The sequence below is a fragment of the Schistocerca cancellata genome, chromosome 4 (genome assembly GCF_023864275.1).
Source record: "Schistocerca cancellata isolate TAMUIC-IGC-003103 chromosome 4, iqSchCanc2.1, whole genome shotgun sequence".
NCBI classification, from domain to species: Eukaryota; Metazoa; Arthropoda; class Insecta; order Orthoptera; family Acrididae; genus Schistocerca; species Schistocerca cancellata.
Window position 1 is genome coordinate 596,341,104 of NC_064629.1, and position 24,028 is coordinate 596,365,131.

The 24,028-nt window shown below is 41.4% G+C and overlaps 1 protein-coding gene across 3 annotated transcripts in view; it reads left to right on the top strand.

Moving 5' to 3' along the window:
- The window catches only part of LOC126185152 (segment polarity protein dishevelled homolog DVL-3), a 138,750-nt gene that overhangs the window by 26,547 nt on the left and 88,175 nt on the right, over positions 1 to 24,028 (top strand). For all 3 annotated transcript variants that reach the window (XM_049927999.1, XM_049928000.1, XM_049927998.1), the window contains exon 5: positions 15,900 to 15,968. In XM_049927999.1, coding sequence (XP_049783956.1) covers positions 15,900 to 15,968 — 69 coding nt within the window. The remainder of the gene's footprint in view (positions 1 to 15,899; positions 15,969 to 24,028) is intronic.

Consider the following 24,028-nt stretch of genomic DNA (forward strand, 5'->3'; position numbering starts at 1 on the left):
CCTCCTCAATGTAAAACTTATAGACCTACATATAGACAAATGCAGACTTGATGTTGAGTTGTTGAACACCTGAAGTGCCAAAATTAATGATAGTATAGGTGAACATTCCAGATATGGTTTGGTTAAAGTCTTTCACCTAGTAGTAAGACAGTAATCAAGTTTGTTTCACTGCCACCTTCTTGTAAAAACTGGATGTTCACTTGTATGTTCAGAGGCGTGCCGCTCAGGGTAGTCAACAGCTAAGCAGCCCACACATTGATCCTCAACTATGGCAGATATCTAGCTTGGATGCTATATTTTTTTCCATATTAAGAGACTTGTTGCCTAGCATTTTAAAACAGGTCATATATTTCACAGTTTTTCATATGACATAATTTGTTCTATTATTCCAAGCAAACATTGTATTCAGCAATAAAAATCAAATTATTAATAATGAGTTACAAAAAATTAAATTAATGGAAACAGAGGGCATTAGAAAAGATTATTAACAAATTGATGAAACTGAAAGAAGTTTAAAGATAATAGGAAAGGTTAGAGAGGAGCTGTAGATTCCTGCTATCGAAGTCCAGCAGTGGGGAGTACCCTGGAAAGACATCTGGCCATGTGCCTACTGCTGGTTCTTATTGTTACTAGGCTATGTGCCAATATCTGCTGTATAGGTTTTACATGACTATAGGTACAATAACCTGTCACAACTTATATTCTAAGTGATTTGGTCAGTGAAGTTATCATCATTTGGTTTTTTGCCCCCCCCCCCCCCCCCCCCCCCCTCTTGAGCTAGTTTCGCCATCCTCCCTTGAAGTGTCTGTCCTGTTGATAGTTTTCTGTGTCCTGGGTATCATGTCAGGTCTTTTGTGTCATTTGCTTACATGTTGAAGGTGCAGGGCCTTTGAGATAGAGCTTTCTATGCTGTTGATGTATTTATATGCTGCTTTGTCTCTAATTGCATTGTACAAGTCCTCTTGTGTGTGTCATGGTCGTCTAGCCCATGTAAGGAATGTACAGTGTATTACAACATGCACTGGGGAATCTCTCTACACAAGTACGTTCTTCCCTTTCACCGAGATGCATGTGGTGTAAATGCATTAGGGAAGGGCTATGTCCAGCCAGGAAGTGGACCATCCCTCTGCGTTCCCTGATGTTGCAAAATAAGGTATAAACTCTCCAGCCATTATCACTGCTATGCTATTCCTGTTGCTAGCCACCTCTTTAAGTGGTGTTTGTCTCTATTTCTTCCTCTGTTATGGTAATTATCTTGTCAAGTCTTCTCATCTTGAAACAATATGCTGTGGCCCAATTTCCGAGGGCGTAGTCTATTGGGTAGATTCCCAATACCACACTCGGAGCTTAAAGTGGTGTGGTCCAGTCCTGAATAGCATGAGCAGCACACTTCTTTGCGATCGACTAACAGCTGTTCTGTTAGTAACAAATTGCAGATTGTGTGCCCATACTGACTGCAAAGCAATGATTAACTCAGAGATTGTGCAGTGGTATGTACAAAGTGTGACCATTGGTAATCTTAAGTGTTAATTGTTTACTGGCCTTGTCAGAAACTTTCGTTTGTGGTTATGAAATATTAGTCATTCATCAGTGTGTATGCCAAGGTTGCTGTATTAACGCTATGGAAGTGTTACATAGTTGGATCATGGGATTTCTTTGTAGTTTGCCTTTTAAGATTGTGTAGACTGTTTTGTTGGCTGCTATGTTTAGTTTATTGTTTTTACACCAGTTGTTTGTCTGTTTTAAAATGTTGTTTGATTTATGTACTAGATTTCATCTCAAGTTGGCTGCTACTATCATCAGTAAATTTTCTGCGTATGCAGTGACCTCAGTGGTGTGTTCACTTTGCTTTACCAGTTGTAGTAGTGATTCAGAGGCAATGTCCCACAAAATTGACCCACAGGTAGTGCCCTGTGACTATCCACGTAGAAATTTTCTTCACAACCGTGCGATCTCCCGCACACCACTTTACTGTTCTGTCTTTGCAGTAGTTAAGGAGACTTAATGTATAACATTGAAGGTACCTGAAAATCTCTAAGGCATGTAAACATTACAGGCCACCATTGATCATCAAATGCACCTGTGGTGTCTGTTAGTATTGCCATAATGTATTTATGTACTGAATCTCGAACTAAGTGAAGAGCACAGTTGATTGCATTATCTGTTGGTTTATTTATTTGAAAGCCATATTGATGTTGACTTAGGCCCCTTTGTTGCCTGTGTGCCTGTAGGTGATTACACAGGAGCTGTTCCTGGACCTTAGCTAGTACATTTAGTAGACATATTGGTCTATATTGTCTGGCTACAGATTTTGGGTGAAATAGTATGTTCTAAAATTCCTTTTGAATGTTGCTTCATCTGCAAAGAAACCAAACACTGAAACAGAAGTATACTGGTGAAAACACCACTCAAAGTTTACAGATTTTGAGTAATTGTTTGTTCAAGAGCCTGTTTACACTGAAGGGAATAGGGGCACATAGACAGCCCATTAAGTCCCTACTACGTAGTACTACGACTTGCTGTTAATTCGGCAGACAGTTTTCTTGTATTATTTCATGGATTGTTGACAACAGGCTGTGTGATACCCTTCTCCAGTCAGCACAGTTTATAATGTTAGAGACCCTGCCTCTGCAAGTTGCCTGTAAACAATAGCAAATTGATGTGTGCAGTGGTCTGGTGCACATGGAGTAATCTGAGCTCCTAAGTAGACAAGGATACTCTTTATTGGGAATAACGTAACATCGGAAACTTAGAAACTTCAGCATGTAGCATAATTAGGCTAGTGTGACACTACTGTCCGTCATCATTTAAGAGATGAGATAACACTTGGTAAGTAACTGCCCAGTTCTTTAGTGAGTTACAAGAAGTGATAACACTTGCAAGTAACCACAGTTGTTTTGAGCATTACAAGAAGAAATAACACATGCCTAGTACCCACAGTTCTTTAGGGAGTTACAAGAAGAGAGAACACTTGGCAGATAACTCTGTTGGAATTCTGAAACCCTGGCTGGTGTCTGGATAGGTGTTGGAACTGCTACTGGGTGGATGCTGCTGCAACCTGTGCTCATGATGAGCGTGTGCTCTGACTGATGAGCTGCTTGGTGCGGCGGGTGTTGAGCCTGAAGTGTACACTGAACGATTCCTAGTGCTCTAGTGGATGGAGTGTGGCAGCCTGCTGGTTACAGATGTACATCAGGTTGCCTAAGCATTTGGCAAATGGCTGTACACACTGCTCCCCTTCCTCCTCACGTAAATATGATGGATCCATCTTGATAATAGCTGAATATCCTGGACAGATGTTCGATGATTCAGCTGATGTCAGTGTGGAATGGGTCTTCAGTACTCTGCCATGCATTTACGGCCATGTCTGTAAATCCCACCTGCCTGATTGTGAAACGTAGGTAACCAACTACTGTTGAATGTCCACGTGCCACTGCACTACAGCACAGTGCAGGTTGTAAGCACCCAAAACAACCAAAAAATGATTATTATTTAATGTAAGGGAGGTTGTTATAATACAGGGTGATTCAAAAAGAATACCACAACTTTAAAAATGTGTATTTAATGAAAGAAACATAATATAACCTTCTGTTATACATCATTACAAAGAGTATTTAAAAAGGTTTTTTTTCACTCAAAAACAAGTTCAGAAATGTTCAATATGGCCCCCTCCAGACACTCGAGCAATATCAACCCGATACTCCAACTCGTTCCACACTCTCTGTAGCATATCAGGCGTAACAGTTTGGATAGCTGCTGTTATTTCTCATTTCAAATCATCAATGGTGGCTGGGAGAGGTGGCCGAAACACCATATCCTTAACATACCCCCATAAGAAAAAATCGCAGGGGGTAAGGTCAGGGCTTCTTGGAGGCCAGTGATGAAGTGCTCTGTCACGGGCTGCCTGGCGGCCGATCCTTCGCCTCGGGTAGTTGACGTTCAGGTAGTTACGGACAGATAAGTGCCAATGTGGTGGCGCTCCATCCTGCTGAAATATGAATTGTTGTGCTTCATGTTTGAGCTGAGGGACCAGCCAATTCACTAACATCTCCAGATACTGTAGTCCAGTTACAGTAGCACCTTCGGTCGCCATCTTAGCATCAACTGACGCTGATGGCTAGTCAACAGCGCCTAAAGCGAACAAATGTACAACTAAATGAAACTTTATAGCTCCCTTAATTCGCCGACAGATAGTGCTTAGCTCTGCCTTTTGTCGTTGCAGAGTTCTAAATTCCTAAAGTTGTGGTATTCTTTTTGAATCACCCTGTATGTCTGGATGCTACTCAATTGCTTAAGCTTGGGTCATCATCATTTGACTGCAACTTCAATCAGATTCAGGGAGTTAACATTCAGTATTGAATGAAGCTAATGTTAACAATGGGACCCAGAATTGTACATTCTTTTCTGTGTATGTAACTGGTAAAAGAAATATTTTTTCTATCTCTGTGTGTGTAACATTAATAAATCGTACTGAGGTAAGCAACCTTTTCTCAAAATGTGTACAAGTATTTCTGACTCACCCTCTGCCCAATTTATTTGCTAACATTAATGTTGATGCTTTGGATGTGTTTTGTTGTTGAGTAACTTGAATAAAATATCTGTTTGGTGTTGTAGTGGCAGCTACAGTAACTATTAATAATCACAAGATAATGCATATGAGCAGGAGAAAATGCTGCCAGTTTAGTCTCATCAAATCTGCCTTAGCCAGAGCAGATGAGAGAATTCAGTTTAATGGGACAAACTGGGAAAGTATAATGCTTTGCAAAGTGAGACCACACAGATTGCTGAAAAACTTTTTCCATCGTCATGATTTGTGTAATCCTTTTCATGTCGGAGACCTCTTCCTCAGTTCTCTCTTTATGGCTAGAAAATGCTACAAACAGCCAGCTGTGTAATGGTGATAAAAGTAAACCTTCTCTCTCTCTCTCTCTCTCTCTCTCTCCAATCGTGAAAGGGACTTTGTGACTTGGGTACATTGTACACTCTGTCAACATGCCTCAAAGGGTCATTTCAAGCTTAGACTAAGTGTCCATAGTCATTCCGTAATGAGAAGGATTGTGAGCAAGGGAATCAGTCCGTCCATTAAATTGGCATACACCACAGCTACATCATTTGAGAACTGAATGTCTGTTGTGAGACACACAGCCTTTGAAGACCTGCCCAGAGTGGTTGCCAGTGATAAACACAAGCTGGTGAATGTACAACCCACAAGTTATATTCCATCCAGCATAGAATGCAACAGAACTGTACATTGTCTTTCTGGAGGCAGCTGGGAGGGTTGTGTTGGTGAGACGGTTCACAACCATCTCCGCATGATCGAGCTGGACTTTCTGTGGTGCATGAAGAATGTGGACAAGGGAGCACCTGGAGAAGAACGTGTATCAGTGGTGTTGCATTCTTTTCACCGACTAGTATAGGACTGGCTGACTCCTGGCGATTGTCATAGAAGATACCAATTCATTTCTCAGTTGTGCAGTCCTATGAGAGCAGGTACCGGGATCAATCATGTTTTTGGCCTGTATCACGTACAGGAGTCGGACACCTCTCATCAGCATTGTCACAGAAAAAGCTGAGTAGCACTGTGGTGTAGTGGTTATGATACTGAATTGTTGCATGGAGGGTTGTGAGTTCAAAACTCACTTGGACTGTACAATTTAAATTTCTATATTTGATTTGAGTACATTCTAGAAGTATCCACAAATGTCAAAAATCATTCTACTGGAATGTTCTGTAGCTGTGTGTGTTCCGGCCGGAGGCAGTTCGCTCCATGCTCTTGTATGTGCAAGTGCTGAATAAACCTTCGTTAAGTGAAGCTGGTGTTCGACATTCATCTAATTACACCTTCTTCTATGTGATATTATTCTGGTGGAGACGCCGGGTATTGGAACTTGTGATAACGCACATTATCGATGACACAGTGGCTCCCATCAAGCCACAAGAGCCACCGTTAACGTGGCGAGAAACCAGAGTTCGAGCCATATTCAGCAGATCACAATGTATCGAAAACAGAAGAAGACATTACAATGACAGCAACTGTGTGTCACCACATGAGACATCCTTCTGGGTTCTCTGGTGATGATGGCAAAGATCCAAACAAGTGGCTGAAGGTAAATGAGCATATAGCCAAATTTAACTAATGGGATGAAACCGTGTGTTTGGCTAACGTATTTTTCCATTTGGAGGGCACTGCCTAGGAATGGTATGAGAACAACAAGGAGAAGTTCACAACCAGGGAAATATTCCAAGCAGAACTGCACAAGTATTTCGGTGACACACGACAACAGAAGTGCAAGGCTAAAGATAAATTAAAGTGCAGGGCACAGTGTACAGAAGAAACGACAGCATCCTACATTCAAGAGGTCTTGGGGCTGTGTAAAATAGTGGATCCTACAATGGAGGAGGAAGACTACGGTGTTGCTGAGGACATGTATCAAGCCCTACTCCTGAAGGAAGTTTCGACAGCAGACGACTTCATAAAATGGTGCCAGCATATCGAGACAGTGCATCAAGAAAGAATTACACGCAAGAAGTTTGAATGGCTTCCAAACGTATCGATGTGTGTGATGGAGGAAGCAACTGATTTCACAAGTGTTCATCAGATAGCGAGAGAGGAAGGTCAGAAGGCACCTGGATTGCACAGCGAGCAAAAAACAGAGATGCTTCAAGAGGTCATAAGGGAGGAAGTGGAACAGACATTGAACCCAGTCTCTCATCTTTCATTTCCCTTTAAAACGGTGAAAAAGTCGAGACCCAGATGGAGTTACGTTCCTACCTGCTTGGGCACCAAGGAAGAGTGACATCTGGAGGACCGAGGAAAACCAACCACTGTTTCCACTGTGGACGACTGGGACATGTGGTGCACTATTGTCGAGAAAGGCGGCGGATATTTGATGACGCCCGCACCAGAAGACAGCAGGCCGATCTTAGCCGACGCCAACTCCAGGGCGACGAAGAGGAACAAGATGATGTGGGTGCAGGACGACCTAGGTCACCATCGCTGCAAGCTAGTCGCTGGAGAGGATGCTCCCCAACTCTCCGATCAAGGTCTCCATTAACATTTAGAAGCTCCAGCCGATCACCTAGCTGCTGCAACCTGGAAAGCTAAAGGGTACGACCTTCCTTGGAGGTGAGGCCGCCGAAGAGGAAAAATGCTCTGCCATTGATCACTACAAAAATGATAGGAAACTACATCGATATCCTCATGGATGGCCGACCAGCCCAAGCTTTTGTGGACTCTGGAGTATCATATTCAGTCATTTCGGAGAAGTACCGTCGCCATTTGCAGAAAACGTTATTCTTTGACAACAAAATGTCTCTGCGGAAGGTGGCTAATGGGAAATATGTAAAACCTGCAGGAAGATCTGTTATTTGTGTGGGTATAAGTGGCCAGACACAGCCCTTAGAATTCATCGTCTTACAAGAGAGTAGTCATACGTCATTTTTGGATGGGACTTTTTGAAAGCTTCTCAGGCAATTATAGATTGTGGTCGCTCGAAGATTATGCTAGATGAGATGAGATACTGTGAACAGGAAGATGTGCATCTGAGTGTGTGGAGACTGTGTGTGCTGGATGAAGTGATCATTCCGGCAGTCAGTGCTAGAAAGGTAACTGTCACGTGTCATGTCATGCATCAACCCTTGGATCTCGTTGTGGAATGTAAAAGAAGCATACCACTGAAGAATAACTTGGTCATCCCAGCTTCTGTCGTCTCGTTTAAGAACGGATTCGGTGAATTGTGGATAGTTAACTGTTGCCAAGAACCGCAGATCCTTCCAAGACACATGTGCGTAGCAAACACTAAACCATTAATTGAAGAATAGCTGAGCATCATAGAAACCTCTCATGACAAGTCTGTGGGCAAAATTAGCGCTACCACTACGAGACAAGATCTTCTAGCTCAACCATCTTCAGATCTCACTAAGGAACAACAGAACAAGCTACTTGCCATTCTTCAAGAGTTCTCTGAATGTTTCAATCCACAGGTGAAGAGCAAATTAGGCAAATTGAGGGTGAAGCACCGGATTAGCACTGGAGACCATCAACCAATAAGCCAGAGAGCATACCGTATGTCAGCAATGGCATGTTGAATAATTCTCGACAAGGTAGAGAAAATGAAGAATGACATCATTCAGCCTTCGCATAGCCCATGGTCGTCACCAGTGGTCCTCGTCAGGAAGAAGGGTGGCAGTTGGCGCTTTTGTGTTGATTACAGGAAGCTTAATAAGATAACTAAAAAGGATGTTTACCATCTTCCACGAATTGACAATACACTAGATTGTCTGAAGGGGGCTAAGTGTTTCTCAACCATGGACATGTACTCAGGATACTGGCAAATTGAAGTAGATGATGCTGATCGTGAGAAAATTGCATTTCATCGCCCCTGAGGGCCTGTATGAGTTTAAGGTAATGCCGTTTGGTTTGTGTAATGCACCAGCAACTTTTGAATGGATGATGGAATGGAATTGATTGAATGGATGACATTATAGTGTTCTCAGACACATTTGATGAACGTATAAAATGACTGAGGGCTCATTCCATGTAGGCTTTCACGGCCGGCGTCTTTATCAGTAAACTCTTCCGGGCTAAGTTGCCGTGGTCAATCTGTAGAACTTCTTCTCCCTGACATTTCGTTCTCAACTACGGAGAACATCTTCCGAGGTGAGTCGACGGCTGCCTACCATCCCCAAACTAACTGGCTTACTGTGAACGCATTGATAAGACGTTGGCCGACATGCTATCAATGTTCGTCATTGTTGAGCAGAGCAACTAGGATGAGGTGCTACCTTTCGTGGCGTTTGCCCAACACCACCAAACAAGACACCACAGGATTTACGCCATTTTTCCTGGTGCATGGGCACGAGGCGATGACGACGATGAACACTGTGTTTCCGTTACATCCTGATGATGTGGACGATGACTACATCAGCCAGGTGTTAACCAGAGCTGAGGACCCTCGGCAGTTAGCTTGACTCCGCACGCTGCAGGCTCAAGATAATGATTGACGAAGGTATGATGCGAGCCACCATCCTTTTGTCTACCAGCCTGGTGTCCTCGTCTGGATTTTCACGCATGTTCGGAAGGTTGGTATCTCTGAGAAGCTTGTCAGGCACTACTTTGGACATTATAAGATTGTAAGACAATTGTCTGGTGTTACTTATGAAGTTGAAGATTTAGACCCTGACGCAAGACAATGAAAGATCAGATCCATGTCCTTCGAATGAAGCCATACAAGGATCCTGCCACCCAGGGTAAATTCAAAGCTCTAGCGACAGGCAACAAGCAGAAAGGTGACGAAGAGTGTAGTGTCAAAAGAAGTTCGAAGATCACCACCAGGGCGAGCATCAATCATCGGGAGTCGGAGTATGCTGGACCGGTGACTCGTTCCCGGACTAGGAGAACGTAACACTGAGATGCTGTTCTCTTAAGGACGGAGCAGTGTGACAGAAGAAGCTGAGTAGCACTGTTGTGTAGTGGTTATGATACTGGACTGTTGCATGAAGGGTCGTGAGTTAAAAACTCACCTGGACTGTACAATTTTAATTTCTATTTTCGGTTCGAGTACATTCTAGAAGTAGCCATAAGTGTCAAGAATCGTTGTACTGGAATGTTCTGCAGCTGTATATATACTGTGGGTGTTCTGGCCGGAAGCAGTTCGCTCTGAGCTCTTGTATGTGCAAGTGCTGAATAAACCTTTGTTAAGTGATGTTAGTGTTCGTCATTCATCTAATTACACCTTCGTCTACGTGACAATATCCAGAGCAATTTGAGAGTTCCTCATTATTGTGATAGGATCCCCCGGCCTATTGTTTAGCCCTACAAGACAATATTTCATTTGTGGGTGTGTTTTCTTCCATATAATTTATGTGCATATGGATTTCAGCAGATAAACATCTTCTTTCAAGTGACAAGAATCAACTAAATGCAATGGTCGGCTAAAAATGCTGATATGAAACTGATTGAGCGTAGTTGGGATCAGTTGCGTCTTTACTACAGGGTTACCTGAGTCATCCTTACGTACTGTATAACATCAGGAGGGCCACTATCAAAGAATGGAATTGGCTGAAGCAACAATATGTTGACCACCTTGTGGACAACGAGCCAAGGGAATTCCAAGTATGTTACAGTGCACAGTTTCGAGCAACACGACATTGAGTGTTATTTTGATTACATAAATGAGCACTTTCAAACATACTTTGTTTACCTTTATTTTGGTTATTGTTTTATTTTTAATTTATGATAAAGTTATTTTTTGTTTTGTTTTCATTCCCTGCTACACTTGAATCTAATCCCCCACACATTTACAGACATGTAGGTGGCACAAAACATTTTTTTATTAGTTTAGAATATGCTTGTGTAACTTACCAACATGTACAGCTTTGCTTCTTGTGATGTGAGAATCAGATGGGAAAGTGTATAATTAGGCATATTGCACCTATTAATGCAACAGATAGCAGTTAGGAGATATTGTTATCACGATTCTTCCAATACATGCTGAACAAAGATTGTCTCTCATTTGCTGAAGGAGGTAACAGAATACTATACAATACTCCATATTCTCGACATCTAAGACCTGAAAAAAGTGCTTTCCACACTTGGTATTTTATTACACAGCTGGTTGTTGCTGTCAAAGTTTCCTGTTCCTGTAACTGAAGGTGGCTGGGTTCTGCTGCAGCTCTAATGTGGGTAAATATTGACCTGTAGTTGTCATTATTCAGTCAGTTTTTGGGTCCAGAAAAGCACATACAGTTATATCTATTTGATATGAACCACCTTGTATGTATAACCAATAGCAATAAAAACATCTATGTGTGCATCATAATGAGCATTGCTATTCAAATTTACTATTGTCTGCTGCAGTCTATAAGGGCATTGATAATACAACCACACCCACCAGATGCTTTGCTAGATTACTTCCATATCAATTCTTGGCTTGTGTTTGTGAACTTGGTACTAAGTCACCACCTGCTGAACAAAGGCACATCCACTAGGGCAGAAGATGTGGACAGGCTATGATCGTTGGTTGTACAGGCAGTGCACATCATGTCCTTTGGACTTAAATCAGCTGAACCTCAATGTGTCAGAAGTACTAGGAGATGACACACTTTGGTACTTGCCCACATTTTTCTTTGCTAGTTATTTCAACTGCACTCTTATCCTCATTGCTGTATGCTGCCCACTGGTAAATAGTCATTGAGTTATATTATAGATGCTTTTTCCCAATATACACTTCTGTTTGTGAAAACGTAAAACATTGAGAAACAGTGGTCAGCAACATGCCACAATAGGAGGGCATGTAGAACAGCGAAATCATAATAAGTGATTTAAATGACAGAGAGGTGGTGTACACGCAGTCTGAACAGTGCCTTTTTTTGTGATCGGACGGGTCAGTGGCAGGCAACATTCAGTCAGTGCAGACCCATCATACAAAGTGGAAACATGTAACCAAGTGCCACAGTGCCTTCACCAACATCGTAGGATGGAATATCGGCATGTGAGTGTGCTTGAATGGGGCAGATGATTTGTCTCTGGGAAGAGGGGCTGTCATTCTGTGACAGTGCGGCTCATAACAGGGCATGCTGCTTTTACAGTGTGGTGTATGTGGAGCCAGTGGAGAGAAGAGGGTCATACACAGTGCCAACAAGGTACTGAATGACACAATGTGACCACAGCAAGAGATGACTGCCATCTTGTCTGCTACACTGTAACAGACAGAATAGCATCATCCACAGTGTTGGAGTGATGTTAGAGCACTGCAACAGGTGCCAACAAGTCAGTGGCTCAACGCCATCTTCTGTGAGCTGAACTGGTGGCACACATGCCATTGTGTCTGCTTTCATGGACCAGGAACACAATTGGGCAGCATAGCAGACAAATGTCAAGTGTGATGATTTGGGCTAACATTGCGATCTCACCTACCATGTCTTGAGGGCAATCTGAAGAGTTACCACCGCATCAGGGAGGTTTTACGGCCCTAGACACTACCCCTCCTGCAGGTTGTTCCACTTGCCATATTTCAGCAGGACAACACCCAGAAACATGTAGCAAGGAATGTGCAAGCATTCTTCGAAGAATGACAGGTACCACTGCTTCCCTGACCAGCCCATTCCCCTGACATGTCACCCATTGAACATGGCTGGGATATGCTCAGTCACCAGTTTGTTCATTCAGGTCCTCCTGCAGCCATAGTTGATGCTTTGTGAACACGCCTACAAACCGCGTGGTAGAGTATTTCCCGGCAGCATATTCAGGCACGCTTTGATTCCACGCCACAGTCTCTGGCAGCTCGAATTGCAGCATGTCGTGGTGCTACCCCATACTGAATGTCCGTAGTCGCAGTGCATGTACAATTCGGTAATGCAAATCATTTGTGTCATGTCATGTCCATAATCAGTGGAGTTGTCAGTGATCACATCTCTCAGGCTTAGTGATTCACTTTTTTCCAAACAGTAGTGTAGCTATTATGTTGTCATTTTGGTCCACCATGTGTAAATGCAGTAGGAAACACCTCATATGCTGAAAAATTATGCCAGCAATAAATTGCACACAAAAATTCAAAGAGATTCTGGTGATACATAAAGTACTCCAGCGGTAAGACGCAATCAGTACCCTCACTGCACCATACCAATGGTAATGTTAAAGGTGACAGTGCCACTAAAGCCTGGTTACTAAACAAAGTTTTCTGGAATACCTTCACCAAAGAAGATGAAGTAAATATTCCAGAATAATTCAGATTGAGAGCAGCTGCTGAGATGAATAACTTGGAAGTAGGTAGCTATGGTGCAGCAAAACAGCTTAAATCACTTAATAAAAGTATGTCTTCCAATCCAGATTGTATACCAAATAGGTTTCTTTCAGATATGCTGACACAGTAACTCCATACTTAGCAACTGCTCACTTAACCGAAGATCTGTACCTAAGGACTGGAACGTTGCACAGCTCATACCAATACAGAAGAAAGGAAATAGGAGTAATTTGATGAATCACAAAGCTGATGCGAGTTTGCAGTAGGATTTTTTAACATTTTTTATGTTCAAACATTATTAATTACCTAGAAGAAAATAGCCTATTGACAAGTAGTCGGCATAGATTCAGAAATTGTTATTCTTGTGAAACACAACTAAGTTTTTATTCACATGAAGTAATGAGTGCTATCGACCAGCAGTCTCGAATTGATTCTATGTTTAAAGATTTTCAGAAGACTTTTGACATTGTTCCCCACAAGCAGATTTCAATCAGTTTGCGTGCCTCTGGAGTGTCGTCTCAGTTGACTAGATTTCTGATTTCTTATAAGAAAGCTCACAGTTCATAGTAATCAACAGAAAATCGTCAAGTAAATCAAAGTGATATCTGGCATTCCCCAAAGAAGTGTTGTATGTCCTCTGCTGTTCCTTGTCTATATAAGCAATTCAGGAAACAATCTGAGCAACTCCCATAGTTGTTGTCATTTACCATCTAGTAAAGTCTGTAGAAGATCAGAATCAGTTACAAAATAATTTAGACAAAATATCTGTATGATGCTATAAGCAGCACTTGACTGTAAGGAAGGAAAGTGTGTGCACCCTCCACGACAGCATTCTGTGTTTTTCAACTTCAGTAACCACACGCAGCTTATCTGCATGCATCTTGATGTCCACTGGTGGGGATACTATAGCAGCCTTGCATAATGATTACTAGATCTTCACCTTTTTTTGGTGTTAGTGAAGCCACACTTGTGCATCACTTGGCTACGATGATTAGGCAACTAAGTCAGTCACCTGCATTGGCCTGACACAGCTGCAACATTTCTTGTGGTACTTTGTTGTGGTGGTTATTTTAAGTTGTGAATACTCGGAGAACCCAGTGGGTGGTGACCTTTGTCATGTGCAAAATTTTATGCAAGATACTGAAAATTGATCCATGACTTTTGTTCACTTCTTCCACCGTTGATTCAGTAGTAACATTATTGAGCACCAGGGCCTCCACTTACTTGTGATTATCTGTTCTTCCTGTAGAGATGGTCTGCCACTTGTTAGACTACATCGAAAGTGTCTGTGCCACCTAGTCAGTCATATGATGCTGCAGTGTTGCTGTCCAATTATCTCTCAGTATTCCACTTCATCAATAAGCAGCACCTTTTTTTTCTGGTATAGAGGCACACTGGGGTACAGTGGCAGAGGATTTCAATCTTTACTAGGACTGCAAAGAGACTAAAAATTAATTACATAACTTCATTGTTTTGAAGTTATCATGCAAACTGTAACTGCGCGTAATTGAAAGCCCATGCACATGATCTACAAATAGCATTATTACTAAATCTGCTGCATTATCACTACCTTGAGCACAATAGTATGTTTTTGATTCAATCCAGAAATATTTGAGGAAGTATAATATGTTAGTGGATCTTTGTTCTTTTGTTTGACCGTCCATCAGTTTTGTAGTTTTCACTGTCAGTATTCATTTTTGATTGTGTTTGTCTTGTTACTGCCTGCAATGGTTCTATTGTGGTGACAATTTCACTGTCTACAAAAGCAGCATATGTTGTATACTGGATGCACAGTATCTGCATTGGAACAAGAAAGCCCTTTCCAACTGTGCACATATGCTCCCCGTAGAGCTATCCACCTAGTACTGGATTAGCAGCATGCAGGGGGAAAACTGGTGACATAGCAAAGTATTTTCCCTTTAACTAACTCTGGTTGTTGCAGTGATCCCCAAATCGAGATATTAAACACTCTTTATAAAATGGCATGTAGAAAGCCCTGTGCTTGTAAATGCTGTGGCCAGTACTTTGAATACAGACACCGAGAATCCACTCATGGCAATGATAGGATCCACTGCAGTCATTTCCAATTCAGTTGCTCAAGAGTGTACTTACATCTACATCTACATTTATACTCCACAATCCACCCAACGGTGTGTGGCGGAAGGCACTTCACATGCCACTGTCATTACCTCCCTTTCCTGTTCCACTCGCGTATGGTTCGCGGGAAGAACGACTGCCGGAAAGCTTCCGTGCGCGCTCAAATCTCTCTAATTTTACATTCATGATCTCCTCGGGAGGTATAAGTAGGGGGAAACAATATATTCGGTACCTCATCCAGAAACGCACCCTCTCGAAACCTGGACAGCAAGCTACATCGCTATGCAGAGCGCCTCTCTTGAAGAGTCTGCCACTTGAGTTTGCTAAACATCTCCGTAATGCTATCACACTTACCAAATAACCCTGTGACGAAACGCGCCACTCTTCTTTGGACCTTCTCTATCTCCTTCGTCAACCCGACCTGGTACGGATCCCACACTGATGAACAGTACTCAAGTATAGGCCGAATGAGTGTTGTGTAAGCCACCTCCTTTGTTGATGGACTACATTTTCTAAGGACTCTCCCAATGAATCTCAACCTGGCTCCCGTCTTACCAACAATTAATTTTATATGATCGTTCCACTTCAAATCATTCCGTACGCATACTCCCAGATATTTTACAGAAGTAACTGCTACCAGTGTTTGTTCCGCTATCATACAATAAAGGATCCTTCTTTCTAAGTATTCGCAATACATTACATTTGTCTATGTTAAGGGTCAATAAATTAACTGCAGCCACAGATTCAGTTGTGCTTTGGTAAGTTGTTATCCTAAGCTTCTCTTTGTGTTGTTTTGATCCTTGGTTCATTTATTTGCTTGATTTAATAACTTCTGCTATTCATTGTACTTGTATTGTAAAAAGACAAATAATTTCAGTCACATGCTGAAAATTTGTTCTTTACACATTTTTTAGAGAATTTATTTGCATATTTATTCTTTTGAATGTTTATTTTTATGACTTACTTTAGACATGCTTCATATATTTTGATTGCATTATTTTTATTGTTCAATATTTCTAATTACTGCTGTTATTTATTTTTTATTTTTTATTATTATAGGCCATCATAACATTCATAAAGGCTCTAGACATCATGGCGATAAATATGAAAAATACAATAAATATAATGGTAAGTGCATGGAACATGGAACACATTTTTTTAGGCTTTACTTAGGCTGTTTGTGTGTATAAAATGTCTTTGCCTTTCTATTACAACACTGCTTTTGTACCTGTCCACCCTCCCACACCTTTCTCTCACCCCTACCCTTCCCTCTCACACTTCAAGGGGCTCACAACTGTTTTGCGAGTATGGTACAGTGGTTAGCACACTGGACTCGCATTCGGGAGGATGATGGTTCAAACCTGAGTCTGGCCATCCTGATTTAGGTTTTTCATGATTTCCCTAAATTGCTTTAGGCACATGCCGTGATGGTCCCTTTGACTTATTCTCAAGGACAGACTTCCTGCTGACAACCTAGATCGATCGTAGGATTTCATTTGTGGCTTCTCCTACCTTGTTATTTGCACCAAATATTTTGGTTAACTTTATTTTGGCCCCACATCTGGATTTGATCTCCACCTTCACAAATACTTTACAGATTGTTCGAGCTGTGCGGGGAATGTGACCCAATACCAAGTATGGTAACCAGTCCATCATATTTGCTCCCAGAAAAGGTCAAAATCATGTGTTACCATAGTGATGTGAAGCTGTATTTCCCTACCGTCAATGCCTTGTTTTAAATGCCAGCATTTAGTGCATTTATCTCTCCGGTGTACATTTGACTCAATTTGTGGAGAGAGTGGTTGGTCACTTCATAAAAACTCACCATGTGTGCTACCACTTGTCTGTGTCAGTTGCGTGAACAACCACCATACCCAATCATCAGAGTGTGCTAACCTACTCAAGGAATGTAAAATCCAGCAACTGAAGGTCACAGATTGTCTCTCGTATTCTGAAGCCAGAAAAAAAATGATTGTTTGTATCCAGTGTCAATGACATTTTCCAGTGCTGTGGCCTGGTAGTTGGCAGTACATGGTGTATTTACTGTTTTAATGTGGACACCTGGTAGTTTTACCAATAAATTTGACTATGGGGTTCTTTCTTGGGAACCCTCTCCCTGGAAATCCATAAATCAGAGGCGCAACCCCAACCATTGGCTGAAGGAGCCAGGAACTGTGGTCTCATGGCTACCCACTCCTTTTCCCACACCCACAGTGGGTAAGCCCTCACAAGAATTTCAGCTATGGCCCTGGAGGTGCCAGATCCCCCCATACTGTTGGGAATTGGAACCGATGTTTGATGATGATCCACCCCCACCAGTGACAGACAGTGATCTTGGGGTACGACCTGTCCTGGCAGCTTGAAGCCTAACCAAAGCCTAACCAGGACACCTTCAACAGTATGATCCAATGGAACTGCGGTGACTATTACTGTCATCTGCCAGAACTACAGTGTCACCTGCCAAAACTACAGGAACCAATTTCCTTTTGTTCTGTGATATGTGTTGCTTTCCGAGAAACACACTTCACTCGTGACTACTCATCAACTCTTCATTGTTACCATGAAATCTGTCAGAACCATAGTGGGTCCAAAAGAGTGTCTGGTGGGGTATATACATTGGTTCGCACAGATGTCGTCAGTGAGTGGGATCCCCTCCATACCGTATTGGAAGTAGTAGCAGTACAGTTGTAAATGACCCTCGCGATCAGCATTTGCAACATTTATTTGTGCCCATATAGGGTACGTACATAACTTGCGACCACCTTAATCCAAAAACTCTCCCAATTTTTCTCCTACTTTGGGATTTCAATGCGCACCACCCACTGTGAGGAAGTACTACTTCATGTGGTTGGCCGCCTTTGATTGACCATCTTCGTTATGATCTTGATCTGTCTCTTCTTAGTGGGCAGTACTTTTACCCACTTCAGAGGTGGCTATGCACTGTATCAGCTGTAGACCTTATGATCTCTTCCTCCAATCTTGTGGCTTTACTACAAGGACCACTACACAATGATCTTTGTGACAGTGACCACTTTTCAGTGATGCCGTATTATCACCGCCCAACACACCAATGATCACTTTGGGCTCTTTGAAGAGCCAGTTGGCAGTTCTGTACCTGTGTTGTCACCTTTGCGCCCTCTGTCAGTTTGTATCAACAAGATTATGCAAGTCGGTCACCAGTGAGATCACCCATGCCTCTGGAACTGCTATTCCCCTTCCTGCAGTGCCACTTCCACCACTGGCTCATGTCATGGCAGACTAAACACTTTGCAAGCATTATTCAGGATTGTCAGAGAATCTTGTAATGTCTCAAGTGACATCCTTCATAGACCACCCTCCTCACCTTTAAGTGGCTTTGTGCTAAGGCTCACCATCTGATTAAACGCAGTAGGACTGAATGTTTGGAGCACTAGATTCCGCCGGCCAGAGTGGCCGAGCGGTTCTAGGCTCTACAGTCTGGAACCGCACGACCGCTACGTTCGCAGGTTCGAATCCTGCCTCGGGCATGGATGTGTGTGATGTCCTTAGGTTAGTTAGGTTTAAGTAGTTCTAAGTTCTAGAGGACTGATGACCTCAGAAGTTACGTCCTATAGTGCTCAGAGCCATTTGAACCACTAGATTCTTTTCTTGGGAACATACACCTCTTCGCCTCAGAGGTGGTCCAATGTCTGTAGTCCTGTGGACCACCCAAGATGAATGACTGGTTTGGTTGCTTCTTTCATTGTGATATTTGTACTAGTGCGTCAGATCTTGCTGAACACCCTGCAACCCACTTTGTGACAGCTACAGCACCTATTTCTTAGCTGTCTTATCTGTCAAATGAACAAATGACAAGTAAGAGACATCTCCCTGTATGAACCTTTCACTGACAGGAAACTACTTCAGGCTGTTGACTCATCACATACCACCACCTCAGGCCCCTATTCAATTTATAATCCAATGATACATCATCAGAATGTTATTCAAAGATTCTACTCAGGATCTTCAATTGTATTTGGTTAGAATGTGTTTTCTGTTTGTAATGATGAGATATCTTCATCCAAATCCATAACCAGTCAAAAGTCAATGTCCATTGACAGCTACCACTCAGTTAACCTCGCCAACATGTGCTGCAAACTGCTTGAAAGGATGGAGGCCTGACAATTGTGCTGGGTTCTTGAATCATCGATTGTTTTGTCCCTCCATCATCATGGTTTCGAGGAGGGATGTTCCAGAATCAATCATCTATTTGGGTTGGAAATAACGATCTGGCAAGTCTTTCCTAAATGCGATCACCTCATTACAGTCTTAGGGCATGCAACACAGTTTGGTGCAATCACATTTTACTTGACATCAATGGCGGGGGCTTTTGAGTCTCCATATCAATTTTTATTAATCAGTTTTTATCTCACCAGTTGTTTTCGGTTAAAGTTGATATATCACTCAGCTCCACTACAGTACAAGAGAATGGTGTCCCATAGGGCCCTGTGTTACCACTCTTTTCCTCGTTACCATTGACAGGTTAGTGACCTCTTTTGGACCATTGGTCATCCCTGTGTTGTACGTCGATGACTTTCACATTTGGTTCAGCTCCCAATCTGTAACCTCGGGTGAACATTTGCTCTGAGGTGCCTTTGGGCTCTGATACTACCCCATCGCTGCCATTATATCTTGTGCGAAAACATATGTCGTGCATTTGTCATCTTACCATGGTATTAGTTGACCACAGTATTATTGCACCTGGGAGTGAACGAGCTTTGGTCAGCTGACCATGAGGCAGCAGGTAATTGAATTTGATAGTATATGCACAGCTGACCTGACTGGAACTGAAAGAAGCATTGACATTGTGATAAGCTTTACTTAATCACTATTTTACTTGTTTACTGTAATGTTACTGCATGTTTCCAATAACGGTAAAGTGCAGTAATGGTGCGGTTGAGTAGTACATACTGACCCAGAACTCTACTTGGGCACCCAGCACTTGGACATTGTTGCAAAGTCCAGATTTTTAGGATTCCTCTTTGATAAAAAAATGACATAGCTGTTCTGTATTTGTAAACTAACGATAGCTGCATGTGAAAGCTTAACACTATCTGCTTCCTTGCCCACACACCTCTTAGGGTGAGGATTGTGCTACTTTCCTCCATATTTGCTGGCCCCCGATCTCATCCTGACTGGACTGTGGTAATTAGGCATATGACTCAGTGGTATCTTCAGCTTTAAAAATGTTGGACTCAGTCCATCATCTGGCCACTGATGCCTTCTGGACTAGTCCAGTAGACAATCTCATCACTGAAGCAGGGATTTTTTCCTCTTCATTTCAGATGGTACCAGCTCATACTGACTGTTGCAATTGCCAACTGAAAATTTCCTAATCATCCAACTTACCAAATTCTTTCACACATAGAAAGGACATTGACTTACAGAAACCCGCCCTCAGGTGGTAATGCGACTTTGACTGCACATCCTCCCGTTTTTTCCTGCAAGTACCCCTCCCCCCCCCCCCCCAAAATCCTTGCCCTTGTTTAGTACTCAAACCACAAATTGTCTGGTCTTCTTCAAGGAGCTATAGTTTGTCACCCTCAGATATTTCGGCATCTGTTCCTTTCAGTTGTTCTTCAAGAGTTTCAAGGAGTTACTGGCATTTACACTGTTTGCTCTAAAACCACATTTACTCCGGTTGTTCTAACACCACGGATAAGATGGGAGATGCTGTTACATCTCCCACTGATCAGAAACATTTGTTGCTGGGAACATATAGAGTGTTTATAGTAGAGCTGATAGCCATTAAAAGAGCCAGTATTTTGTCAGTAACCTGTCCCAACCATTTCTTAATTTGTAGTGACTCTGTGAGCAGTCTCCAGGCTATTGATCAGTGTTACTCTTGTCACCCTGTGATAACTGCTGTTCATGACCTTCTCCCTGATCTTAGTCATACTGCCTGCTCATTTGTCTTTCTCTCGATCCCAAATCATGTGGATATCCCAGGGAGTGAATAGACCAGCCATTAGCTACAGAACCAATTACTCGCCCAACATTCGTTTTGGCAATCCCAGGTGCAAATAAGACCTCTCCTCACTCGAATGTGGAACATCATTTGCTAGGCTACTGCTGCCACTAATATACTCTGCACTATCAAGGAGACTACTGATGCATGTTGTTTCTCCTCCACTTTCTCCCAAAAGGAACCCACCATCCTAAATCATACTGGGTTAACCTGGTGTTTCATCGTGTATAATGAGCCACTGGTGGCTTCCCCCTTCTCCGGTGGCTTCCCCCTTCTCATTCCTTCCCCTTTCCCTCCCACACTCTCATTCCTTCCCCACTCGCACCCCATATCTCTCTCTCTCTCTCTCTCTCTCTCTCTCTCTCTCTCTCTCTCTCTCTCTCTCTCTCTGGATGAATATTGTGAAATGTAATTATTAAAGTCTTCTTTACAATTTGGGAACTTTATTTGTTAGATGCTCTTTCTCTTTTTGTCACCTCTCATGTAAAATCGTGTTTTAATTGATAAACTTTATTAGCATGTGTACTAATTTATTGATTAACTGTTCGCTGTTCAATGCTTCATGTATAAGATTTTATCTACAAAAATATATTAGAAATCTAATACTTTCTTAACTTTTATTTGTCTGTCCTTGTTGAAATTCATAGTCCTTATGTGTATTTGGAATAAACTTCCTTCAACTATTTACATCAGATTTTAAAAGTTTGTTGAAATATTTTTATTTGTCAGAAAAGTTTGCTATTGTTTTCCATTTTAGCTCCCCCCCCCCCCCCCCCTTTCCCTTTTTTTCTGCATATGGTCTCTTGGCATGTGTTGTATTAACTGTTCGAAGTTAGAGGTTTTTACTGTCCTCTGGAGAGAAAATAACATTAATAATAATAATAATAATAATAATAATAATAATAAATTGTGCGTGTGTGTGTGTGTGTGTGTGTGTGTGTGTGTGTTTAATCTTAGAAAGGTAGCTATTAAACAAAATTCTACACCCATGTGTACAACTGACATTCAGTGCCCTATCTGTATGCTGCATGGTAGGTTATAATCAGAGAAAATGTATGCAAGAACTGATTTTACGAAATTATTATTATTATTGCTGCTATATTCTAATCTCTCTCTCTCTCTCTCTCTTTCTCTCTCTCTCTCTCTCTCTCTCTCTCTCTCTCTCTCTCTCTTTCTATTTGTGTCTCAATCTCTCTGTTTACTATTACCGAGAATTGTAATTTAACAGATGTTAATAAAAACTTTTTTTTTTACGTGAACAATGGAAATGTTTTTAGTACAGCTTGTTACTTGGTATATATCTTTATTTGTAAAAAATATGGTTTTTTGATGATTAATATACTCTGTTTAATATTGGTCCCTGATTGAGAATAAAACTACAGTGTTATTCGAGATTGTAACAAATTTTGGTTTTTGTTTTGAATTGTTCATTACATGTGCATACACTTTACTTGGGCCTTCTCTTGCTTCCAGTATGTGTACATAACAAAAACTTCATGTGTTATCAAACTTGCTGAATGTCTTCCAATCTTGGATCTTCAGGCAGTTTCCATTAGGATGATAGGGCCTTGTTGTTGACATCATACACATATACCCATGTTCCATCATCTGTTATAGTCTTCTTTAGAAGCTCTTGATCGTTGTCAGCTTCATTCAGCAATGCCTTAGCGATGTCTACCCAGTCATTTTTGGTCGAAATTCAACAATTTCAGAACAAATTTTGCTGATACATGTTTCATGCCCAAGACATGTGAAAAAAATTACTTGGCATGAACCAAATAATATGCCTACGTCACCAGCAACCTTTCTAATGATGATTCGGTGGTTTTCCAGAACCATTTCCTTCAATTCTTCCATACTGTCGCTAGTAATTTATGTGCTTCCAACATCTTTTAGGCCCCCCTCGAAATGTTTTTATCCCTTGTAACTCTTATCTTACTCATAGCGGATTCACCAAGAGCCACAATCAACATTTCGAATGTGGTGCTGCACTTCATTCCATTTTTTTGAGCAAAATTTAATGCAAATTCTTTGATCCACCTTTATCTAAAGTAAAAATTTGCTGAGTACTTGAAAAGTTTATAACCTCTTCAAGTGTGAACAATAAACTAAATTGAAAACGGCTGAAGATACAAACATACATCAGGAACATGTGTACCAACAAGATAAAAAATTTGAAAATCAAATGCATAAAGCCTGCAAGCTTAGAAAATTTCCTTTACTTTTTGATCACACCTCGTATAGTAGAAATTAATTATGATAATAGTTTTAAAATATTTTTGTGATTGATTTAAGTCTGTATGTTTAAAACAAGCAAGTCAGAAAGCAACTTTAACTGAAAACAATCAAATATTTTGCTTGTTGGATTGTTCAGTGTTCACATTACCCGTGAAGTCTTCAGTGCTTGACAAGATGTCTACCATGAAATTGTTTAGTGCTGTGTTACCACTGTCTCACTTTGAGAGACTGAAAGTGATTTGTGATGTCATTTAGATGTATACATGTCCTGGACACTGTCATATAGTATACTTAAAACACACAGACAGCTTTCCAAAGTAAAAACTGTCAGTTATCGTGCAACAGTGTAATTTTACCAAATGAATAAGTTGAGTCTTTGCAGAGTGAATGTCATTGTGTATTGCTCACAAAGTGGTGTTTATTTTATGATTTTATGCAGAAATCCGTCATATGTTATCACCTTGCTGGTTAATTACGAAGGTCCAGTTTATGGAAAAATCATAAAACTTGTCATTTTTCTTCATAAGATGTGACTTTGTTAAATTCAGTCTCACAGGAGCTGCTTGGTGGTTTACTTTTTTGTAGTTGGATTAGCTGTGTTCGAAGGGTTGGAAGTGCAAGATCATCATCTGTGAAACAGATTTTTGGAAAAATTAATTTTATATCATGTAAAAAATGCGGAAGGGAAAATTGACAATGTGCACAGGATTTTTTATGTGCCTTTACAAGAACTGCACCATGACTGGATTCTATAACTCTTCTCAGTTGCTTTGAAGCATCAAATTTCACAGGATACATACATGTCCTCAGGTTGGGAGGCGATACTCAAAAGCTGTTACCCAGCTCAGCACATTTGTGAGACATTGCCATTATTACAGACATAGATGGAAAGACAGATAATAAATGTGGCACCATAGTTTTGGCACTGCATTTATATTCAAGAAGAGTATGGCTCAAATATTTT